At 46.1% G+C, this 25419-nt stretch overlaps 1 protein-coding gene across 5 annotated transcripts in view; it reads right to left on the bottom strand.

Annotated features, from left to right (window-relative positions):
- Window positions 1–24388, bottom strand: part of kidins220b (kinase D-interacting substrate 220b) — a 29264-nt gene extending 4876 nt beyond the window's left edge. The window contains exons 1-26 of one of the 5 annotated variants that reach the window (XM_048985232.1): window positions 24243–24388; window positions 21016–21174; window positions 20691–20789; window positions 20443–20541; window positions 19619–19717; window positions 18857–18958; window positions 18669–18767; window positions 18147–18344; window positions 17670–17768; window positions 17092–17190; window positions 16662–16760; window positions 16235–16412; window positions 15868–16032; window positions 15291–15470; window positions 14240–14405; window positions 13385–13536; window positions 12504–12793; window positions 11698–11838; window positions 10782–11028; window positions 10198–10286; window positions 8853–8997; window positions 8454–8616; window positions 6513–6691; window positions 3120–3352; window positions 2425–2541; window positions 1561–1590 (exon numbers count right to left, since the gene is read on the bottom strand). In XM_048985232.1, the coding sequence (XP_048841189.1) occupies window positions 1561–1590; window positions 2425–2541; window positions 3120–3352; window positions 6513–6691; window positions 8454–8616; window positions 8853–8997; window positions 10198–10286; window positions 10782–11028; window positions 11698–11838; window positions 12504–12793; window positions 13385–13536; window positions 14240–14405; window positions 15291–15470; window positions 15868–16032; window positions 16235–16412; window positions 16662–16760; window positions 17092–17190; window positions 17670–17768; window positions 18147–18344; window positions 18669–18767; window positions 18857–18958; window positions 19619–19717; window positions 20443–20541; window positions 20691–20789; window positions 21016–21150 (3603 nt within the window). In that variant the 5' untranslated portion in view covers window positions 21151–21174; window positions 24243–24388. Of the gene's footprint in view, window positions 1–1560; window positions 1591–2424; window positions 2542–3119; window positions 3353–6512; window positions 6692–8453; window positions 8617–8852; window positions 8998–10197; window positions 10287–10781; window positions 11029–11697; window positions 11839–12503; window positions 12794–13384; window positions 13537–14239; window positions 14406–15290; window positions 15471–15867; window positions 16033–16234; window positions 16413–16661; window positions 16761–17091; window positions 17191–17669; window positions 17769–18146; window positions 18345–18668; window positions 18768–18856; window positions 18959–19618; window positions 19718–20442; window positions 20542–20690; window positions 20790–21015; window positions 21175–22624; window positions 22769–24242 lie in introns of those variants that run through there. The other 4 variants (XM_048985234.1, XM_048985235.1, XM_048985236.1 and 1 more) reach the window with 4 other exon arrangements.
- Between the last annotated feature and the right edge of the window lie 1031 nt (window positions 24389–25419).

Genomic DNA, 25419 nt, shown 5'->3' with positions numbered 1-25419 from the left:
TCTTGCAGGAAAAGGACTTGGTTTTAAAAAATGAAAGATGACTTTAATAACTTTAATAACTTGAATATTCACTCCATTTTGTCTGTAATGAATTTAAGGTTACTTTTTTTTGTAAGAGCACCACAGAATGCAATTAGCGGATTAACTCTGACGTCATGTTTCATGGACCATCATGGCTTGGGGTAAATAACAGCAACACTTAGCAAGCTGTGAGCAGTGCATGCTTGAGAAGGCCCAGTAATTAAAAAGCATCATTATAATTACCTTTTATTTAAAAGAACGAACAGGGGGGGGAATTAGGGAGAAGGACTGGCTTTGAAATAAATAGCTAAGAGAAAGCAACTGCAGAGAGCAAAAGCTATGAGCGTGTCGGTCTGGGGGCGCCACAGCAAACAGTTTGGCAAGGCGGCGTGCAAACCAAAAGCTACAAAGTCATATGCGCAAAAACATTCAGCGTCATAATTAAAAGCAGCTTCCCCTGCCGACTACAATGTTATAAGCAACGTTCTAATGTTAAATGTATTACATTTGCTTGCAGTACAGGGTCAGAGTGGGTTTGATGAAGACATTAGGACATTTCACAGGTGACTCGCTACCCAGTTAGCGTCTACAACATAGCTCACTGCTGTGGTATTATGGCAATATCAGGGAATATTACCCTTGAGCTGGCCGGCTTAGCAAAGAACTGATGACCTCTTTTCAGATCACACTGACAAGGACTGAAGCACATCCCACAATGCCTTGGGAAAAATTACATCATTAAAATCACAGGTAAAGGACACAGGATACATTTTGGTCTTTGACACACACTGTGAACCACCAGATGTGTTCCAGTAGCTACCCCAAACCTTAGAGGCTTCCATGCTGCCGAGAAACAACCAACAGGCATTGTGTGATGCACTTCAACCTTCATCCAATAGGACAATGAATAAAACGGGTGCAACCTCAACCTGGAGGTATTTTCCAGCCTCTTACCTCCACAGAGCAGATCCCTCTAGCCTCCTAATATGAACTCACTGCAGAGCAGAGCTCAAATTACCTTTATAGTTAGGGGCCAATCTGTGTTCCAGATAAGGCCACAGCTGGCGAATCAGAGTCAGCCTGGGAGCTGTGTGACGGTACAGAGAGCCCTTCACCGGCAAAGAGAGGCCACGATGGCAATATGAAGGGTCAAGTAAAAAGCTACTTAAGCAGGCTGTCAAAATGGGTAAAGCGAGCAAGGTGGACACAACAGGAACTAGGAAGCCGGAACTGGATGGAAAGATTGACCCACCCACTAGAAGGCAAAATGGCGACACTGAAATGACGGCGGTCAAGGTCGACATGAAAGCCGTGCAGGTGGGCCAAACTCAGACCAGGTAAAGTCCTCGGTTCAGCTATAACTACAGGTTTAATGACTAAATTCCTGACAGGGAATGTACTACACTTCCCCTAGAGCATGCTGGGAACTCAGTGGCAGAAAGATGACAGAGCGTGTTAGTTTTGAACTAAGGGGGCAGCAAAAATAAAAAAATAATGCAGAAAGCTGGCATTTAAAAAAAAAAACTCAAGATTCTGTACCTGCTTGTGTTTGACAGATTGTGCCCTATTCTGCTTAGGAGGAGAAGAGAGGGGGTGGAGAGAAAGAGAAAGAGGCATCAGAAAACATTAGGAAACTGATGAACGTTTATCACGGAGGGTCAAACAATGGCGTTCATGTGGACGGACCTGCTGACATGGTCTGAAACTTCGTTATTCAGTTGCAGGGGCAATTTTGACATTTAATCATATTCTTGCTGATTTGTCACCAGATCACTGCAGCGACAGCAGATGCTGCGATCCGACTGACTGCTGCAAGTAGTGTCGTGATACACAGGGTTACCACGAAAACCAGGAAGAGGATGGAAAAAATTTGGAGTAGTCATCCAGAGCTTCCTCACTGACAAGGGGAGACAGGCATCCCGGTACTGGGCTCCGGAGAAAAGGCGATACAATAAGAGCAGAGAAAGTGAGCCATCATAGCAAGGGAAGAAGATGGGGCCGCACACACACACACACACACACACACACACACACACACACACACACACACACACACACACACACACACACACACACACGTACACACACGTACACACACACACACACACACACAATGGACTCAAAGGGCACTGAGATCATTTAAAAAAAAAAAAAAACAGGTGTTCAGAAAACAGCGAAGATCAGATCATTATGATAATTCACAGATTTGCCACAACGTGAGGCCCAAGACACAAGGCGAACGTTCTTATTCCGGAACGGCGAGCATAGTATCTACCCATCGGAGGCACCCCCGTGATTTCTGCAGATGATTTTCTAAGCTTAAGGGGCACAATGTCCTGATGACGTCCTGCGCTAAACGCCAGCCGAAGTTCCCACGTCTGCGAGCGACAGTTCTGTACTTACGAGTCCATTGCAGGGATCCCTGGGGAAGCCGGATTTAACGGATGGACGTGGCGGGACGTGATGGAAGCTGCCAATGTACTGCCTTGGCAGCTGATAAACATGATGGGGGAAATATGGCTATGGTCAGGAGACCCGGGGGGAGAAGGGAAACAAAAATTTAGGAAACGGAAATAAAAACACACAATGAGGCTCAAATAGAGGAACACAAAATGAAAGCAACACTATATCAAATGCAATGTGAAGCAACTGACCGAGGAAGAAAAGGAACCGAAAAAGAAACTATTTGGGAGGGGCATGATGATGGACATGAAGGTGGGAAAAGAGGGGGGTGCATGATTATGGACGTGTGGGTGCGGCATGATGACATGGACGATGGAAAGGGGGCAGGACAAGATGGACATGTGGGCTATGCATGATGAGTGACATATGGGTGCGGTTAGGGGTGGGGCATGATGATGGACAGAGGAGGGGTATGATGATTGGCACACGAGTGGGACATGGGGAGGGGCATGTCTGGCATGTGGGTGGGGCATGATGATTGACAAGTGGGTGAGCCAAGGGAGCAGAAGCATGACAATGGACATATAGGTGAGGCATGGGTTCAGTTCCTGGGACTTGGAGGGTACAGGCAGCTGGTCCACGTGAGGAGGGAAGCAGCCTGTTGTAAGTGAGAGAGAGGGTGTCGAAGAACTCACCCTGTTGTAGAAGGGGTGTTGGGGTCCTGTCAGGCCGCTGAAGTAGCTGCTGGGGGCCTGGGGCGGGGACACCACGCCGGGGGGGTTGTAGGGCCCGTTGAAGGAGGCGGTGGGCGAGCAGGCGGATGAGTGCTGGCTGTACACAGAGGACGCGCGGGGCGGGGCGTCCTGCAGGGGCAGCGTGGGGTAGGCCACACCCCCCATGTGCATCTGATCCCTCGCGGCGCGCACGTCTGGGGGAGTGGGGGGGAGTTGGGGGAGTGGGGAGGAGTTGGGGGGGGGGGGGTTACCACGGAAACACAGATCCTCAGTTTCCGTTGTCACGACCACTCAGGAGATAAAGTAAACTTGTAAAGAAGCAGACTTACAGAAAGTATACTAACAATGGAGTATTATTAACTTTCAACAATAACAACATGCAATAATAAAAATAATAAGTAATAACAATAGTATAGATACTTGTTTCAAAGGTTTTAAGCTTCTGCAATGGCCATGATTTTCTGGAAATTGACTGGGTGTAAAGTAACAAACCACAAATAATCTTGTTACTTTGAGTGTTTTTTTCCCCAAAATTGGTAATTAAGTAGCTGAAATTGGTGTAGTTCTACTAGAGTACTTTTACATGACGTTACTTTTACTGTGCCATTTATATTACATTGCGAGGAACAAATGTTAAGGTCGGGGCTGGGTAGGGATAAGCTCATCATGTTGTGATAAGAGTTTTCCCCATAGGAATGAATGGAGAGTCCCCACATAAATATAATTACAAACCTGTGTGTGTGTGTGTGTGTGTGTGTGTGTGTGTGTGTGTGTGTGTGTGTGTGTGTGTGTGTGTGTGCCCATGTGTTAACTTGTAGAGCTGCAGTGTAACATCAGCTCACTTTGTTGACCTATCTGAGCTTCATCAGCGAAGCTCGCTGCCCCAGAGGGTTTTGAATCAAAGTACTAAGACGATGTTAAGTTATTCATATGATGTCATTTAAAATGGTGATAAGTTTGGTGAACAGGCCATCAGGGCATCATTATTAATAACCAAGAACATATGATGTGTGTTTTTTAATACAGCTAATGAAAAAGCCCTGACTGCCTCCACAGCTTGTGAATGCCTTCCCCTTGTACTACGTGACCATTTACACCTAACTGAGCCAAGCTGGACAGTACAATGTTTGAGAATCAGCTCATTCTGATACAGCAAATTGAAAATGCAGGCTCGGTGTTGGTAAACCTACAGCAAACCTACATTATTGTAAATCTGAGAACTTGAGATTTATTTATTTTGCACCTGAAGGTAAGACACATTTTAGTTGATTTCTGTGTTGGTGTAAATGTCTGTTTTATTTTGATTTGGGTAGTTGCATTGTTGCACGGATACTATACGCACATGCCATTGGCTCAAGCTGTTAAATTGACCTACTAGAATTATTTTTTATTTGTTATTTTTTTAAATGAGTCCAAGTAGTTATTAAACTGCAAGAAAAAAAAAACATTTTGAACTGATTTGTAACATATTTAGTACTTGAACAAAATAAAAAAAAAATCAACAATACAAAAAGGCCCCTTTTAATACTAACAATAAAAATTATGTTAAATTACATTCATTTATTTAGGGGATGCTTTTATACAATTGACTAAACAGGGCTAGACATTCCCTGGAGCAGCTGATGTTAAAGGCCTTGCTCAAGGGCATCACACCGACATGAAGCTAAACTGAATGTTTACAGGCCCATAGACTGAAGTTACCGGAAACTTGCATTAATGTCATGTGAGAACATACAAAAAACCCCATTTTCAGTTTATTTGCATGCTGGTGCACTTTTCCTATTATTTTATACAAACTTATACATTAAACATTTGCACTGTAATATTATATGTGCCTCTGGCCGACGCTGTGGAGTTTGTGCAGTCTTGAGTTTATTAATTGGAGGCCTTAAGCACATAAAATACTGCAGTGGAACATTGAGTTGATTGATGTTTAGTGCTTTTTTAAGGGATTAAATTTTACATGCAAAGGGCTGTATTATTGCATTAATTGCAAGTTGAGATTAAAAACAGTGAGAGGATGCATTTCAGTTTTTCAATTTTTTTCTGAAAAACAAAATGGAAGGTTAATTTAAATGTGTGCACTATATTTGAAAATTACTTGTAAATTATGTTATAAGGATGGAAGACTCAATAATACTATGAGTACTTTTTAAACAAGATTTTTCTATTTAGGCTCCTCTTAGGAGAGGTAATTTTACTCTACTATGAGCTATTTTTTAGGAAGTAGCAGTGCTTTTACTTGAGTAGGTTTTTGCAGTGGTAGTTTTCTTTTTTGGAAGTGACGGTAGTTTTTAATTAAGCGGGATTTTCAGTCTTTATCCACACTTGGAAACTGACCCAATAGCTTTCATGAAAAGAGTGAAAGTTCTTGTATCCAGCAACATATAGTAGCAGTTTTCCAGGTAGTTAAATGTTACTTTTGAAAAGAAAAAAAACTGAAATGTAACACATTTCTTACTTTAGTTCTTCTATAATACAGAACCAGTCAAAGGTCTGGACACACCTACCCATAGAATGCTTTACTTTTTCTTTAATATTCTCTACATTTTGGAATAAAGACCATCAAAACTATAAAATGACATATATGGGATTATACACTGTAGTAATTAAAAGTATTAAATTACTTTGTGGGGGGCAGTTCTATAGGTTGGGACTCAGAAAGTTGTTGGTTCAAACCCTATGGCTGGCAGGGTGGTCCCACCACTGGGCGCTTGAGCAAGGCCCTTAACCCCAGTTACTCCAGGGATTGGCTGAGCCTGCTGGCTCCTCTATACGAGTTTCATGAGGTGCTTTTCCTGGGATGCTTTTCCAGCTTTCCTGAAGGTCCCACATATCCTGATCACTCATTGGCCGCTTTCCATTCACTCTCTGGTCAGACTCTCCCAAAACCATCTCTACTGGCTTTAGGTCAGGTGGCCAGGTCATGTGATTTGACACTATCACTCTCCTTTGTAGGCAGATTGGCATGTCCAAATTTTTGACTGGTACTGTACACTTACTTTCACTGCAATGTCAGATATTTGATACAACACAGGAGGCTGCAAGGTAAATCATGGCTGAACAAGCGGAGACTCCTAAAGAGTGCCACTCCATAGGCATGCACAGGAACTGGCATCTGTATTGCGTACTGGTTTTCTTTTTTATTTTTAGTGGAAGTTTTAACAGAATGGTGTTATTAGTTGTAAATTTTTCATTTTTATAATGATATTATTCGCATTGTGCCAGTTACTTGAATGCTGGATACGAGAGCTTTTACTGTATGGAGGAGTGAAAGCCACACCCAGAGGCCCCACAGCAGCCTCCCAAGGACTGTCACGCAGAGGCTCAAGCACTCGTCACGGGGGGGCTCACCCGCGATGATCTCCCGCAGCTTGGGGTCCAGGTTCACCGTGCACGGCAGGAAGGTCTTGATGTCACGGGCTGTTAGGACAGGCGTTCGGGAGGACAGGAAGACCTCGAAGCTGCGCACATCCCCGTCAATCTCCAGCAGGGGCTCCACGTCTTTGGTTGTCGGGATGTTCTTGGAGATTCTGTGGTGTTTTTTAGGAGATGAATAGGCAGACAGATCAATCACCAGTGTGCATGAGATCAGCTTTCACACTGCTGCAGGCCAAGAAAGGGGAGGTTTTTGGTTCAGAAACCAGTTTACTGTCCAGAAGCTGGCTTGTAAATGAGCTTCAGCAATGTCTGCAGGGCCTAAAGACAACGGGAAGCTAGTCCCAAGAGACCAGCAGTAGTGACACAGCTCAGGCGTGAAATCCCAAACACACACGCACACACAGCAAATATCACCCTGGCTGTGCAACTCTGGTAGAAACTAAATAATATTCACCATATAATATATTTTTCGTGAACGTATTGTGTTTTGAATAGGGCTGAAAGATACTGGGGGAAGTTCAGTGCAATATGTGAAGTTTTTGTGATATTTAGGCATTTAAAATTAACTAGAGTCAAATAGAACCTATTTTCCTCCAATGGAGTCTGTCAAATATATTGCCAGTGCAGCTGCGAGCTGTGCAAACCAACACGTGGCAGTGCTGACATACACTTGTTTTTGCTCAATATCATCTCTGGAATCAAAAATATTTCCATACAGTGAAAGCCAACTTTTCATGACCAATTCTTGTTCGTCTTTTCGTCTCCTCAGTCATTTTTGTTAAATTCACCACAAACGCGCCACACTGTCTGTACGTGGTTCTGACAGCAAGAACAAGAATTATTATGATTGTCTGGGAGAGTCCATGCAGAACTCATGCAAAAGCAACGGTAGGGACCCTTAGACTGTTTTTGTTCAACATATACTTGATCAGGGTTTCCCGATTTCAAGTGGATCCCAAAACAGTTTGAAAATTTTGCTGCTTAAATACATCTTAGCCAGCCGATTACCAAGTTTAATTTAAGGTGTGCTTGAGCAGAGAAATTTGTGAACTGTGTCGCAAATTGGCCCTCCAGTCCCGTAACTGGGTATTCCTATGCAAGTTGACGTTGAAAAGGAATACTATTAAAATGACAATGCTTGCTAAGTTGTTTCCTATTCCCGTCTTCCTGTTGTAACGTAACTTATTGATGGTCTCAACCCAGCTGACTACTGCTGTCTTTTGAGATGTGACAAGTGCATGTGCATTTCATGCAGCGTCGACATTAACGTCGCACATCATGCCAGCCCAGTACTGAGGACTGCACATGGCTGCTTGTGCTTGTTTGCATATTGCATGTGTCAGGACAGCCGCAGCCTCTTCAGTAAACAAATCTGGTCATATAAATGGATACAGCAGTCAAACGCATTTTAATACACCGCAAGTAATGCAACACCAGGGGTACTGGAGGGGTATAGGTACCCCCGCAGATTCAAACGGCCCAGCACACATTAAAGGGGGCTCAAAGTGCCCCCCCCTCCTCATTCGGCCAAATTAGCTTTAGGTGCCTGGATGTTCTAGGTGCACCACTGTAAAGAGCAGCCAAACCCAGAACCTGCAGATTTAGTTCACAGTTAATCATACAAATGAAGGTTAATGATCAAAGCCTCCCAGCATGCAGAGGATCGGCAGCGTGGGCACCCGTGTGCACGCTAAGCGGAGCCTCACCCCCATCCTTGACGTCACAGGTGTTTGCTTTCATCACAGCATCACACCCATGGGTGAATAGGCCAGCTTATCAGAGTTTATACAGGAATCCTGAATGACAGGGCCTGCGTTTGCTTAGCGTAGCGACAGAAGTGGTACAGGCCGCGCCTAACATCCGCGCCATTGTCTGCGCGGCTGGCTCGCACGCGCTCAGTGCACACGTCCTCACCTCTCATAGATGGTCTTGAGTGTGGCCTGGTCCGGGATGCCGTCCGTCTCCTCCAGGAACAGGATTAGCCAGGAGGTCCTATAAGGCCACTGCTCTGTCAGGTTGATCCACGACGCCAGCCGGTCCCAGCTGAAGGTGATCTGATTCGCTCTGAGGAGCCGACCTGCCAGCGTGGAGGGAGAGTGAGATTCAGCGACAATGGCGTCCACAGCGTGCGCTTAGAGGGTTACCCTCTGGAACAGGGGCATTAAGAAAAAGCTGCGATCTGACACAGTCTTAACCAAAATCTCTGGGTGGCTTTGCTGCTAACATCAAATAATATTAATCCCATTCCCCCCCCGGAGGACCTGTGCAGATGTGGAAAAGCAGATGGACAAGCTCCGCGGTGAGGGGGGTCACCTGTGACGGATACGATGTTAAGCACCCTCCTCATGGTCTGCGGGCTGATGTCGCTGAACCAGTCCTCAGTCACCAGCAGCTTGGTCAGGTCGAAGGACATCTGCCGTGTGACACTCCTCTGGATCTGCCGACGGCGGTAAGTGTCCTGCAGGGGGCGGCGGAGTGCAACATTCAGATGGATATGCCCGGCACGTAGAGACGACACCGGAAAAGACTTCAGCAAGACCCTGACAGCCGAGTCCTGTAAGAACTCCATAACTAAGTGTTAATGCATGGCTGAGGAGGCAAAGAAAACTAAACACATCAGTATGTAGCCATTAGTTTTATGAATTAGCCTTTATGAACATCTTGTTATTCAATTGCATTGTGGGTAAAACGGCAGTTACTGAGTACCATCCCATTTATGTAAATCATTTCGATATTAAATCACTAACTACAGGTCTTGGTCCGCAGTTTGAAGCACTGTTGTTGTCTTAAGTTACCTGTAGCCATTTCTTTGTCTTTATAATTACCATTAAGTAATGTTAGCTAGAACTATCGATTTAGTACTGTGATTCGCCTGGCTAACACTATGCGTGCAGTTATGCAAAAATCAATCAACACCCTTCCAACCAAATCAGATTTCAGAATTCAGCTGCACCGTAGTATAACTGCCTTTAACTAGGACCTGCATTAAAGTTGAGCCCTACACCTAGGACGCTGTGGACACTTAAATGCCAACGTTTCTACACTGACATGAAAGATAGACAAGGTTGTGGATTTGGGGGCCACATCCCAGTCTCTTTAATCTCTTTTATACCCAAAAAGAGGGAATAGATAGGCGGTGCAGGACAGGATGCCGCAAGATACGGTATAACAACCTGGGATTGGCGACCTCGGACTTTACCGCGCCTTTAAATCGCTCAGTCCCGTGATCAGAGCACCACCAGATAAACATCACATGACTTCCTGGCACGGCTCTTAACTAGACTACTAGTATACCGCAGATAATCAGATCCTGTACTCCTGTGTGAGCAATAATGAAAAAAAATATATGATTCATGAGATAGGATAAGAGACCCGAGTTTTCTGCATTCTCAGATTGAGGCTTGGACCAAAGAAGCGCATGCCGGGCCTGGCAGTTTCGGCATGTGCCGTGGGAAGCCCCCTCTGGCCCCCTCTGGCCCTCTCTGTTCCTCTTTCGCTCCGGGTCACTTCACTCCCGCCCATCGGCTCCCCTGAATGCTCGCTTCACAGAGCGACAGGCAGTAACTGACTCCTTTCCCCGGATGTGAGGTTGGCCGAGCTCCGTTCTGTGGGTTTCTCGTTTGCCGGGGCAGACAGACGGCCACTCAGGCTCTCTTACCCTCCTGTTTAGCGTGGTTTTGCTGCCAACCTTGGTCAGTTCACCCAAACTGTGCTGAGAAAGCTTCCTGTCCAGTTCTTCATGCCAGCCTGGGGAGTCGATGCACATATACATTATAATGATATACTGAATTAAATAAAACTCCTACAAGAATATAAGTGGTGTGTGGCTCAGTGGGTTAAGCATCTGTGACTTTGATCAGAAGGTTGTGGGTTTGAATCCTGTTGCATGTCTGACCCTAAACCCACACCCCAAATTATACTTTTATCTTGTATTTATGCAAAAGGAAGTGTTCCAATGTGTCTGTACATGTGCAAATTGCAGATAAAGCATCATTTAATTTTTTTAAACATATGCAAATAAAGGCAGTCTAAATATGTAAGCAAATGTAGACGATTAAGGACATAAAAATATATACAGACACAGAGCGATATGTTGATTGCCGCAGCGAGAATCAAATCCTCCAGCTTTTTGTGCATCACAATCAGGCTTATAAGCTCTCAGATAAATGCATGCAGTTTCCAACACGTTTAACCCATGTTACTCGCATGTGGCTAGAGGACAGCGGCCGGGGCGGTGGTTACCCTCCGGGTTGGTGGCAGCGTCGCCGTTGGCAGGGACGGTGGCGAGTGCGCACATCTTGCGGGCACTGCTGAGGCCTCGGCTGTTCAGGAAGACGGGCAGGTGCACGATGTTGCGCATGTAGTCGTGCCCATTGATGTTGGAGTCACGCAGCACGCTGTTCAGGTTCTGGTTGATGGCCTTGATGATGATGTGCGGGTCGCTGGCGAAGATGGCGATGAAGGGGCCTTTGGAGAAGAGCACCCTCACCTGGTGGGGGGTGGGAAAGACTCACAAGGGTCTGGACTCTAACGCCAGGGACTGACTTCGTCAGTCTTAGCTTCTACAGCTGTTATATGCTTGGAAATGACAATGAAATCACCAGCAGTGTTTAGATGGGGTTCTGAGAACTGAGCTTTACTGGGACTTATTTTAAAAACTGTTCATCATGATAAACACTCTGTGCTGACTTTGCACATTTATATTACCTGACACAGGTTTCCTCTGGGAAACTCCCACAACCCAAAGACATTCCATTGGGCTGACTGGCATCTTTAAATAGCCCATCGTTTTGGAATGTGTGATTATTTACGGGCCCAGTGATAGACTATAAACCCGTCCACAGTGTCCCCCAACCTTGTGCCCTGTCCTGCCTGGAACAGGCTCTGACCAGCATAAGCCAGTTTAAGATGGAGGAAATTCGCTGCAGCATGACGTATTTGCGGTTAAGTTCTGTGTGAAATTCCCTTTTCCTGCTCAAAGCAAAACCTTCTCTGCATCTGGTGTCGGACACAGACATGGAAGGCGACGACCAGGCTGTCATTAATTTTAACATGATCCTCTCAATAAGAACTAAATTAAAAGTGCTAATTTGACATTGATAAATTACAGGCATTAATTCTGGTTGTCTCGGGGGGGGGGGGGGGGGGGGTCACTTACCGTATCCAACATCTGCAGCACTTTGTCCTGCTCACAGGAGTCCAGGCCATCGATGATGACGACCAGTCGCGTCTGGTTCTGGGTAAAGCCGTCGATGGTCTTCGCCATCTTGGCCATCAGTTCCACCTCACACTTAAGCACCTATTGGGGGTGGGGGGGTCATTTAAAGAGGAGTACGAGAGAGACATATGCTTATGGGTGTGAAACATTATAAACATCCATCCATCCATTTTCCAAACCGCTTATCCTTCTGGGTCACGGGGAGTCCGGAGCTTATCCCGGAAGCAATGGGCACGAGGCTGGGAACAACCCAGGATGGGGGGCTAGCCCATCGCAGGGTACACTCTCACACCATTCACTCACACATGCACACCTATGGGCAATTTAGCGACTCCAATTAGCCTCAGCATGTTTTTGGACTGTGGGGGGAAACTGGAATACCAGAGGAAACCCCACGACGACATGGGGAGAACATGCAAACTCCATACACATGTGACCCAGGTGGAGACTCGAACCCAAGTCCCAGAGGTGTGAGGCAACAGTGCTAACCACTGCACCACCATGCCACCCCACATTATAAACATGTCTAATTGATTTGTTTTTGATCTGGCACAGAGATCAGTGATGTGGTTAAAAAGCAGTTTTAAAGGAATTTAAATCATTTTATGGTCTTTTATTATTTTGTTAAGAAATATTAATGGCATTAACATGAGCATTGTGTGTGTGTGTGTGTGTGTGTGTGTGTGTGTGTGTGTGTGTGTGTGTGTGTGTGTGTGCAGGCACGCCTGTATGTGTGGGGACAGCACCTTCATGAAGCCCTCGCTCTTCAGCTTGTGCAGCCTGTTGGCGGCGCTGTGGAGCCGCTTCCTCTGCGAGTGCAGCACAGAGTCCAGCACTTGCCACCAGGTGCGGCAGTTGAGCACCAGTGCCAGGCCCACCACACTGGCCATGGCGATCAACACTGCATTCACTGTGGTGTTGCTGCCATCCACCTTAAAGACGGCCAGCAGGGCCATGCCGGCAATGAGGCAGCTCAGGACGAAAGTGAAGATGATGAAGGACGGCAGGCAGCACGTCTTCTTCCACTTTTTCTTCCCTGCGAGAGCAAGCGTGAAACGGATCAGCTTTGGTCAGAAACACGTCAGGTTCGGTCTGGCACTCACCACCACTGGCTGCTAAACCCATTAGCGATCTTTTGGAGCTCATGGGTAAAACGATTGGTTATCTCGACATCTGACTGGTTGGTCCCACCTCCTAGTTGCTTTGACTCACCTCCTCTACAATCTTATTGGCTAAATCTCTAAACCAATCATTTTTATTTCTGGCCTCAGAACATTTTTGTACCAGTAAAACTCCCACAAGCCAACTGATGTACTATAAAAATTACATGTGTATATAGTCATACACAGATATTTTGGACGATGTAAGGGTGTAGACCACCTCCTTCTGCAGGAGGGGGGACAGTAGATCTGAGAGGAGTCAGGCTGAGGATATAGGAAGTTATAAGTTTTGACACATAGACCACAAAAATAAGACATGGTAAACCTCACAGCTGTGGATGAAGGATGCCAAAAACTGCCCTCAGTGTCCAGTACTGTACCATTAGGGAGCCCAGTTAATGGGCATCACACGTTATAGGCTCCTCCCTCCACTTCCAGCTTCACTACCCCTAGCAGCAGGTTCTCACCCTGAGTGTCTTCCGTCTTGAAGACCCTGAAGAGGCGGGTGGCCAGGAAGCCAAACTCCCTCTCGCAGGCGTCTGACAGTGTGGCGATCATCTCAGCCATAGACGTCTCTCCGCCCACGCTTGATAAGCGATTGTAGTCTGTGAAGAGAAACCTGTGAAGAGGAACAGCAGTCAGGACCTCGGGGTGTCTGAGATGAGGACACTCTGTGCTCCCAAGTTTATGGGAATATAGCTTGAATTCAGCCCGTTACAACTGAACATGGAGAACAGCCTGCATTTCACCTCGTTAGCAACAAGGTCAAGATGCTGATTGGGGCAGGTGTTTGTTCAAGATGGGACTCTGTAGGGCAAGGCGGTCATTATTTGGGACGGGAACCTAAATGGCAGGGTATGAGTGGTCATTATTTGTGATGGTAAACAGATGGGCAGGGCGCAGGTGGTCATTATTTGGGACAGTAACCTGATCGGCAGGTCAGGATCAAGTACTTGACAGGCAGGGTGGTGGTCATTATTTGGGATGGGTACCTGACAGGTATGGCACAGGTGGCCATTATTTGGGACAAATACGTGAAGGACAGGGTGATGGTCTTCATTTGGTACAGGTACCTAACGGGCAGGTAGTGGGTGGTCATTATTTGGGATGGGTACTTGACGGGCAGGGCAGTAGTGGCCATTATATGGGAGAGGTACCTGGAAGTCAGGGTGGTGGTGATCATATGGCTCAAGTACCTTGCAGGAAGGGTGCGGATGGTCATTATTTGGGATGGTTACCTGATGGGCAGGGTGTGGACGGGCATTATTTGGGACAGGAATCCAACGTGCAGGGTACGGTTGGGCATAAATCGGGAAGGGTACCTGACTGGCAGTGCGCGGGTGGTCTGTTCCGGGAGCTCAGGGGGGTTGACAAACATCAGCTTCAACAGCAACTCCAAGTAGCCAATATGTCGCGCCAGACAGGTGCTGAGGACCCAGGCCCAGTTCCAGCTTTCACCTTCCCTTCGTCCACCAAAGTAAACCACCACTGAGGAGACACACACAGCTCAGATACAGCACATGCCCCCCCACACCATGCCCCCACATATACAAACCAGTGCCAGACAGCAGAGGTCATGACTCTTTGTCAGATTTATATCGTTCATTGTACACCGTATCAATGTTTCCAATTTCTAAGAATTATTTATTTAAAGGTGCAAACCAATACCAAACAGCTCCAGCTGATTACTATATTGTCTGGGAGAAATGAGTGCTGGAGTCTGAGAGTGTCTTATTTTCAGCACAACAGTGCCCTCTAATGACCAAAACAGCGGATAGCAAGTAACGTTGGTGGTATCACAGCCTACGCTTGGATTTATCAACGCTTTCCAATGATTCTGTTTTACTCCCGGTAACAACTGGTTTCAAAGACAAATTTAACTTCACATTGCTCATTCTATTAATTTTATGAATTTATGCCTAAACACTGGAGTTTGATATCTGTAACACCCATCTGGTCCTGTGATGTCTGTGCGTTTCACTGTTATCCAGAACAACGTACAGCCCAAGGCAGAAAAAGGCTCATTTAGGGCTACAGAAAATGATGCATGTAACAGCGAGACCTTATTCTACTCGCTGTTATACTGCAGTGGTTTAAGTGTAAAAGTGAGGTCTAGGACAATAGATTGAAATTGGGGGGGGGGGGGGGCTTAAAAGGGATATTTATTTTGCACAGGAAGAGGCAGTGTGACAGAGCAGGTTTGTGGTTAAAAGCAGCAATGCTATCGATCAGTCATCAGTGCAGTTACATTAAAGGCTATATGGAGTGGAAAAACAGCAGATCTGCTGGCATGGGGAGCACTGAACTGATTCCCAGGCACAGAGGAGCAGGAGCGTGTTGAGGGAGGGGCGGCCACAGAGCCGAAGGGGTTACCGAAGAAGAGGTAGAGCAGGGCCAGCAGGCTGAGGGAGACGGCCACAGTCAGCTTGGGGTCGACGGTGAAGCCCAGCACCAGGGCCACGGAGCCACACAGCAGCAGGGACAGCACTACCACCAGCCAGGAGAACTGGAACAGCGGCTCCACCTGCTGGCCAGCAAACGTCTTCATCTCGTCTGCGCCAAGGGAAGGGGATACTGGAATTACATCTCCGATCGGGTCGCGAGCGCAAAGATAGTTCTGGCACCGCAACTGACAAGTGACACCGCCTGGCTGGCAACTTTCCATGGGCAACATTTAGATCAAACCCGGGCCTATATTTATCCTTGTAACAAGATAACAACCATGTCTCATTTCAGGTCATATTCAAAATCATGAATAACAATAATAAATGACCCCCAGTTTTCAATAATTACCAGAAAAAAAAAATACTTAAGCTCTGACTGAGTGTTAGGAAGCTGTATACATGCACACACACATACAAGGACCAAACTCCCATCTTCCTAAGACAGACGACACAACAAAGCACAGACTGCCGTTAGGAGGTCCTTGGGACCGTGGATGAACCTTTACCTTCCAGCTTCTTGAGCAGGAAGGACTTGCCGCTGCCCCACTGGGCGTAGAGGCCCACGCAGATGGGGGGCTGCATGGTGGGCTCGCTCAGGATGTCCGCCAGCGCGCTGCTGTACAGGTCGTAGCCCAACATGTCACCGTCAGACTCCGTGGGGGACAGGTGGCCTGGTCATACCAGGTCAGAGTGGAAAAAGGTAAAGGAGGAGTGGTTAAAAACCTGGTTGTATGTAGCTTCTCACATTAAAATTAGAAAAAAAATTACATAAACCTTTAACCCCACCCTCTTAATTTAAACCAATGCTTGTATCATAAACTGTGATTGGCAACCAATGGAAATAAACATCACAAAGAGGGAAGCTCTGCTCACGGGCTCCGAAGATCTGGGTGAGGATGCTCTTCTGGTGGCTGCAGTCGACGTTGTAGGGCGTCTCACCCGCCTTGTTGGGCCGATAGAGTAGTCGGCCATCTTTGGGGTTGCGGAGGAGCAGCTCAGCTAAGCGACGGCTCCTCCCCCGGATGGCGATGTGGAGCGCTGTATCTCCTTTCTGCAGTAAGAGCATCCGACTGAGATTCAGGCCTCAACCCCCACCCCCTGGCTCATAACCAAGTGAGATCCTCCACCCACAACTGGCTTTAGGGTCAATGGAGAAGACATATCACAACCCAGTCCTCAGAGACCCCTAGACAGTCCATGTTTTAGTAGGAAGTTGAGGGGGAGAAAAAATGTGGACTGGGGGTCCCCATGGGCCGGGTTGGGCAACATTGCTCTGGTCACAGAGAGCTCTGCATCATACCTTGTCCACTGCAGAGACCTTGGCGCCTTTATCCAGAAGAAGCTCCACTATCTCGATGTTCCTCATCTTGGTGGCCTTTATCAGAGGGGTCTCTAAATCCTGGCCACACATAGAAGATCAGACAAACACTCAATACCATCAATCAGGCAGGTGCCACTGTCCACACCAAACATCTCGAAAGATCTGGGCCGAGTCCCCCGAAGTCTTATTAATGCTACGCCATTCGTATGTTCTGTCTTTTAACATAGAACTTAGGAACAACGTAGCCTTAAGAAGGCGTCGGGAAACTCTGGAAAATACAGAATCAGAAGTCTGGAATATCGATCCATGGAAGGACGGGTTATGTACACGCCGCCAAAACGCAGGGGGGGGGGGGGGGGGTAAGAGGAGAGAGGCATGGGTGGTGGGGGGAGTCAAGTGCAAACCTCACCTTGGTGCAGGTCTCTGTGTCAGGGTTGCACTGCAGGATGTCCCGCACCATGGTGCCATTTCCTTTCTCCACAGCCCAGTAGAGGGCAGTCTTGTTCTCCTGAAGGAAGGAAACAAGCATGGGGAGGGCATGAGAGTTGTGAGAAAAAGCACAAGTGACTCTAACATAAGCGTTTATTCTGCTCTCCCCCTAGTGGTCACCCACTGGAACTAAATATATAAGGATGAATAACAACACAGACACTATGGCCCACATTTCCAGTCTTGCTGTTCCTAATATACCTTGTTAGTTTATTGATAGATAAAGTATGTGAACGAATAATGCTCTTGGTGTTTGCAAGAACCTTAATAAAATATATCAATATATCTAAAATATGCTTATCTTGTTAAAGCTGTTGAAATATTTAGCTGTTATGCGATACACACGTAAAACAGCAGAGATTTTATCACACAGAAGGGCAGTAATAATGAGTAGTTCTCTGCAGATGCTCACGCGACAGGACTAATATAGAGCAGGTCAGATCATCACGGCATGTGGATGCCCTCTGCTGGTGCAGGAAGTGCAGTGACACCACCTACCTGTCCCCTGATGTCGATGTCGGCATATTTGTGCAGCAGAGCCCGGACGATTTCCACATGGCCGCCCCGGACGGCTCCGATGAGCACTGTGTCCCCGCTCTGGGGAGTGGACAGACACACACACACACACACACACACACAGTAGGTCAGGCTTCTCAGCAGAGCAGCTACATTTCAGCTCAGTAGATTATTTGCACCAATCGTGTCACTAAAATACGTGTATGGCATTTGGGGGATTTAATGACATTACAATAATCCTTCAAAAGCGGTTACACATACAGCTACTTCCACTGCAAAATTGATCATAAGACAACCAAAATTTACGCCTGTCTCCCTGACCAGCCACCGTGGCTTCAAAACATTAGGTACATAACAAAGGATTCCTTGCAAATCCAAATCACTCCATTAATCTAATCCGGGCTCCCATTTCTGTTAGATAGGTGAGGGTGTGCCTGAGCCAAATTCTCCAGCCCATACCCTGTCCGGGATGTTGACGTAGGTGCCGGCGTCCAGCAGGTCCTGGACGATCTCGGTGTGACCCTCTTTAGCGGCGATCATCAGCGCGGTGTTGCCGTCCTTATCTGTCATGTTCACGTTGGGGTTCCTCTTCAGAAGCTCCTTCACCACCTCTGTGTAGCCGCCCTTGACCGCCACAATCAGGGCCGTCATGGAGTTCTGGGATTGGGTGAGAGGAACAGAGAGGGTGAGGCTTTTGCAGACTGACACAATACAGCGACCATGACCTATCTGTCACAAGCAGAAATTCAGGGTCAAGAGGGAGGGGAAGGAAGTAAAAAAAAAAAGGGGGTAATGTACTTATAATGTCCTTATTATGCTAAAGTAATACTGGAGCTCACCTCTATCCAGGTTCTTTGAAAGAAGTAACCATATCCTAAAAAAAAGCCTATTTCTTTGAGAATGTGATTGGCCTAAACACTGGAGTAAGAGTGAGAGAGAGTCCATGCTGTTGTGTGTATGTGAGGCAGGAGTACCACCTACCGCCCCCTCCTGGTCGACGTCAGCGCCATTCTCCAGCAAGTGCATCACACAGTCAAAGTGGCCCTTCCTGGCTGCCCAGATCAGTGGGGTTGTGCCGTACTGAGAGGGAGTGAGGACATACCCATCAGTTGTCACTGAGGCCATTATGCCATCGTGCCTGTCCCGTGCGAGGCACGTGCGAGGCTTACCTTGTCCGAGCAGTTCACTTTGGCACCGTGTCGGAGCAGGAGGTGCACAATTTCTGCGTGCCCGCGGCCAGCTGCCCAGATGATGGGGTACACGCTATATTGCTGGGGGGGGGATGGAGGTTGAAATTACACCAACAGCATCACGGACCGAAAGCCCGCCCCGTACCACGCATCAAAAGCTGGCTGCCTACTTGAAGCATTAGTTTTGATGTTTTTTTTTAGTTTTTATTTTTGTTTCTTTAAAATGAGTTACTTTTTATTACTTTTTACTTTACAGAGATATTTCTGTTTCATTTTCTATTTTCAGGAATAGACTGAAAGTTGAAGAGCTATTTTGCGTTTCTCATCTTTAGGCAATCCTACATAAATACATAGTGTACATTATGCACTGTTGTCATTAAGGATAAACAAATCATTACATTAGCTAAATATTTAACAGCAATGGAAAGTAAGTTTGTTTTTATTTGTCAGTTTCAGAAGAAATAATTTATAGTTTTCGTTTAGTTCTAATTTTTTAGTTCACAAAAATGTTTTTGTGTAGATTTAGCTTCTGTTCACGGTAATAACCCTGGTCTGCTCCCCTGCCAGCATAGAGCACAACAAACCTGAAGGTGCCGACACACAAAAAGCATCTAAGAATTATAATTATTATATGCGAAGGTTATTATACTGGTCCAATGAGAAGGATTATGCTGAAAATGAGCCGACTGTCTCGCCCTCGCTGCCGTTCTAAATGCCGTGAGCCGAGTCTCCGCTTCTCACCTGCCCCGTGGTGTTGGGGTTGCCGTTATTCTCCAGTAGCACCTTCACCACCTCCACACGGCCCTTGTAGGCAGCCCACATGAGTGCGGTCCAACCTCCCTGGACATCAAAGGCAAGGTCACATGGTTATACCAATACTGCCCCACCACTGGCTTCCACTTTATGGCCAAAAAATTACTTAAAATTATGGGTAATCTTATTACAAACCATTAACCAATTAGATAATACATAAAATATCCCGAGTACCTGTACTGATATAGTCAAAGTTAAACTTTTAATGACAGACAGACTGACAGATACTTTATTAGTCCTAATATGAATAGCAGAAGTTCCAGTAACAGCATAAAACAAAACAACAGGAATAGAAAAGGTACAGTTTAAACAGATGCTGATGGAGCCTGCTGACGGCTGGCAGGATGCGTCTGAGGCAGCACTCCCAGACACTGCACCACTGCATGAATCTACCTATGAGAGTAATGAAAGGATCCTCTGCCAGTTACATTAAAGCTCGTTCTACTGTATAAAAGGCTAAGAACGCAGGATCTCCCGCTCAGCAGGGTAGGCCTATTTTTTCATATGGAGAAACGGTTTTGTTTTAATAGACAAATGATTATTTGGGACATTTTACGAAACACATCCACAGCCTTGGCTGTTTTTCCTAAAAAAATGACGGTTTAAATGAATCTGCATGATATGTTTTGATAAAATCAACTCAATACAGCAGTTTTACGTTAATTATCTGCATGAAGTGACCAAACTGGGAATTATCTGACTGATTCATTTATTCTGCTTTATCTTCCTGGCCGAGTTTCTTCCCCTCTCACCATGTCTCTGTGCTCTATGTAAGCACTGTTCTCCAGAAGCTCCTTCACCACCTCCACATGACCCTCCTTGGCCGCCGAGATCAGGGCCGTCCAGCAGTCCTGGACAACAAAGGAGAAATGTGGCAGTGGGCCTTGTTACCATGGTGACCAAAACCGAATGTTGTTGCCATGGAGACCCTGTTGCTATGTGAGTTCCAAAGGGGATTGGGGGGGTGTGTTTTTCTTCTTTCCTATGACCGCAGACTCACCACATCATCCAGGTTGACATTTGCGCCCCTCCTGATGAGCTCCTGCACAATCTCCAGACTGCCCTGTTCAGCAGCCAGCATCAAGGGGGTCTGCCCATTCTGCGAAGAAATCACATGACCCCTCAACACTGACTCCCACTTACTCAAACTGCTCCAGCTAAGTGAATAGCTACACTTTCATGGAGGTACACCACTTCACTGCCAAGAAACATTCTGAACCTCCATCTATCCATCTCCACATCCAAACGGGTCTCATCTACCAGACAAGCCAGAACTCCTTGTTTTCTCCGAAATCACACAAACAAAACTCTGGTGGTCCACTCACATCGCTTCTGCCATCCACCTCTTTGAACTTGTCCAGGTGCACCTTGACGGCGGACAGGTTCTCCTCCTCCACGTAGCTGAAGAGGTTCTGGATGGCCATAGTGGTCATCTTCATGGAGGTGGTCGTGTCCACCATGGCTGCACCTTGACACTGCTATACCTGATGGAACAGATGGGAGATCAATTCAAGACCCACACAGCAAACACACAAAGAAAAATTATCTATGACTAACCAGGACAGGTTACGGAAACCAACACTGAGCTATAAAATAAGAACCTTTAAAAAAGAAATACTCTTTGCCACATTGAGGAATTGGTCACTTCCAGTACAATCTATTAGACTGATGAAAATACACCCTTCATAAGGCAGGAATGCGAAACAAATAGACACGACATCAAAAACACATCCTCAAAAACACCTGCTTATCGCCCAATTATAATTCAACAGCTATTCTTTCATTATACTGCAAATGTTTCATCACTATAAGCCCTGCAGGTCACACTGTGGCAATTTCACATGAAAGCCCTCTGCAATGAAACACGTAGGTGGTACTGATTTAGCCCCCTGCTGGAGGCAATCCTAGGGCTGATAACGGAGAAGCTTTCCCGTGTTTGAGCTTCAAACTGGGAGACATCAATCTTACCTGGGGAACAGGACAGGGGATGAAAACCTTTCCTGTCAAAGCAGACGCCCTGATTGGTGGCTGAAATCCAGGCGCCAGGCCCGGCCTTGGTGCGCGTTATCTGTGCCTTAAATGTCACATGATGGCCAAGCTGCCCAGAGCTAATAAATCTGCCTGCAGCAGCGGTCGCAACAAAAATACCACCTCACAGACCCTCTCATCTCAGCACAAGTCAGTCTGTTTCATAAACTCACCATCTCCTGTCACTAATTTTTTAATACCCATCCATTAAAAAGGACCTGGCCAGTGGTATAAATGGTATAAAATGGTATAAAATAAAATCTGAGGCTCATAGAAAAATGCCAGTTTATGCAGAAGTCTTTCATGTTTAGAGGCATAAACAATCATTTGAACAAAGAGATCCTTAAGGTCTGCTCCGGTGCCCTACAATAACGTACCTTATGGGCCTGAAACTATGCAAGTGTATTTGTTCTGTGTTGGGATCCTACCGGTAAACAGTGCAGCTTATTAAAATATATAATACACTCAGGCCGATAATCCAGACAGGATTCAGACCGTCTTTGTAGTAGGATTCTAGGCTGAGGTACGATCAACCATTGATGAGACCCTCTAGATACGAAACAGTGTAGAATTTAAAACTGATGAATGGCATCTCGCGCTTTGATGGTTTTAAATATTAAACATTTTAACATATAATACAAACGGAAACACAACAAGGATTATGTTCATAAAGGACAGTCATTGAAAGACCGACGGTGTAAGACCCCCGCCCTGACATGCAGACCATACTGCATATAAGCAATACCGCATTTGTACTCTACGCAATTTCTCCGTTTTACGGTTCATTACAACGCCGTATATTTCTCGCAAGTAAACCAAAGTGCATTTGATAACACTGGGACGGTAGATGCGCTGACAACCACTGTGCCTCCTTTTACAAGAATAAATCTGCATAATAAATCTTACCTCAGATCGCAGAGGAAGTCGCCGCCCTGTTCGGCGCGGGTGTCAGACACAGCAGGCGGAGCTGCACATTGCCGAGCACCATGAATAACGCATGAGGATCACAAAGAAACATCGGAAGCCTCACGGAGGAGGAGGTACGATATAACAGCAAAATCATCCACTATTTAACACCTCCAAATGCATTCTGTTAAAGCCTGAGAAGGGTGCGTGTGTGCATCATGGTTAATAAGCTTATTTTATAATGACAATTTCTATATTATATTAAGTATTTTTAAATAAACGCAATACATTTATGTGCTTACAGAAACACACGTAAGGGATGAAGGTCTGGCAGCATTAGTTTGACTATACAGTCAAATATGCAGGGGCGGATGCAGAAGCAATGAACGCAGACAAACACGGCTTATTTGCGATGATGGACCCCGGTGCTAAATGGCAGGATGCCTGAACCGACACCTGCCTGCAAGCACGATTGGTCCCTGTCGCTAAAAGGCAGGATGACTGAACCGACACCTGCCTGCAAGCACGATTGGTCCCTGTCGCTAAATGGCAGGATGACTGAACCGACACCTGCCTGCAAGCACGATTGGTCCCTGTCGCTACATGGCAGGATGACTGAACAGTCACCTGCCTGCAAACATGCAGTCTAACCACATCCTGCTCTTCCCAGGGGTGTGTTTCTTTTGTTGACAAACGATGCCGGCGATCTATGGCAGTCACACTAAGATACAGTCGGTACAAGCTGGGTGACTAGATGGCTGCCGTGGAGCTACAACGATGTCAAACGAATCATAAGGCGGAGAAAGGCAGACGATTCCTGTCAGGGACGGCGCCGGGCCGGGATTTCATCCCGACAAGTACAGACACGTTAACACCCGACATCTTAATAAAATACAGACACTATATGGAAAACGGTGATTTGCATAGCCTTGTTTACCGGCACCACCGAGGGTGTATTCACCACGGCTTCATCAACCTTCCACCTATTCGTCCATCGCAGCCCCTGCTATACCCGCTAATGACAGCAAAGCGGGGCTTTGTTTTTCCGCACCGATAAAACCCTGAAATTACAGTCTTCCCGGTTGACAGAAAGACTGGAAGCTGGTGCTTCTGGATACCCGTCACGAGCCGGTTCTTCAGACAAATCCGGATCATGAAAAATTTTTGGTATGGCTTTTTAAATGTTGGTGATCCTTGTTAGATAATTAACGAGCACGGCTATGGCATCTAGAGATGGGGACGCCATACAACAGCAAGTATCTATGTATAAGAGGACGGTATGGCAGAATTCTCCGGTTAAAGCATCGAGCGAAAGGAGGTTTCGGTGGGACGCAGAATCTAAATAAAAACGGCTAGACCCTTCGTAGTGACCTAACGAAGGAAGGGGGCTTTATGTCGAAAAGCTACCCCAAACGAAGAGCTATCAAGCGCCCATTAGCATTAAAGTATAGCTAAGGTGCGGAGTCCACACGATTCCCCCTGTGGCATCAGCTAGCCGCCTAGCATCTCGGCTGCGCCCGCAGGCGATATCACCCGCCTAGGGAGACCAAGACACCGGTCCATGGGATCGGCGAGTTACAAATAAAAAATCACACCAGCTAACGCCGTTTCTACTCACCTTACGTGAAAATGACACGGAGCAGTGCTCTCTTTTCCCCTCCTAAACGATACGCGATCAATCACACACGATCATCCCCTCCGACAGCCATTACTGTGAAGGAGACGGAGCTCGTTCTGCGGCTGATGGCGCGCTCCGCCCACTCGGCCATGACGTGGCCAATCGGGGACGGTGCTGGCTGTCGCCCCGCCCACCGACCCCAGCGGGATTCCGTGAACTGCTCACAGTAACCGGCGATGCGGAGCTTATTTTCTCGCCTGTAAGTTGAAAACAACCTTCTCGATCGCTGGCAACTGAGCTGCGTACCACGACCAAGTACTCGCAGATAACATTTTCATTAAAATTTTACCGTTGTGTTAATAGCACCGATCCCCTAAACAAACCGATTCAAGCTTGTACACGTTTAGATATTTGACGAACGTGACAAACACGAAACTACGTTTTCCAGCCTGACAGCAACCGCGGCAATTATGTGAAACGGCTATTAAATCTATAATTTATAGGACTGACTGAATAGTCGACCCCCAAATATTAGGTCTGCACCTACTCTGAGCACTTTTAAAACCAAACTGAAGAATCATGTTTTCTCCCTGGCCTTTCATTAGTATGAGTGTCTTATTTTTTCTCTTCCTCTTTTCTTGCGTTTTTGTTTTAATTCTTATTTGTCTTTGTTAGATTCCTTTAATTTTGTAAAGCACTTTGGTTAACTTTTGTTGTTTTAAATGTGCTCTCTAAATACATTTTGATTTTATAATCGGAGAATAATTTAATGGTCACGTTGGGTTTATATATTTGTAGTATACAGAAGTTCCCCTTGGTCTCTTACAATTCCTATGTTTCTCTTTTGTTTTTTGAACGACATTTGATTTTATATAGAATTTATTCAGTATTATAATTGGTGCAAATACTCCACTACCATGCTGTTTTTACACAATATGCTTGACCTAATGCCGAAATATTGCATAAGTAACTCAACTAGAGATAAACAATAATTATGGTTGTCACATTATTAAACACAATGCTCGGTCACTTGTATTACAAGAGAGTTATGGGCACAGCCTAATATAACATGCAGATAGAAATAACAGGAAAAAAAGAAATTTGTGAATTTGTGTTTTGAAAAATACAATATACAAACATATTCAGGTGCACATCTGTAACGTATGCAGTCAGGTGT

This window comes from Brienomyrus brachyistius, chromosome 19 (genome assembly GCF_023856365.1).
Source record: "Brienomyrus brachyistius isolate T26 chromosome 19, BBRACH_0.4, whole genome shotgun sequence".
Lineage (NCBI taxonomy): Eukaryota > Metazoa > Chordata > Actinopteri > Osteoglossiformes > Mormyridae > Brienomyrus > Brienomyrus brachyistius.
Note: the sequence above shows the minus strand (reverse complement) of the source record. Positions and strands in the feature narration are given on the sequence as shown.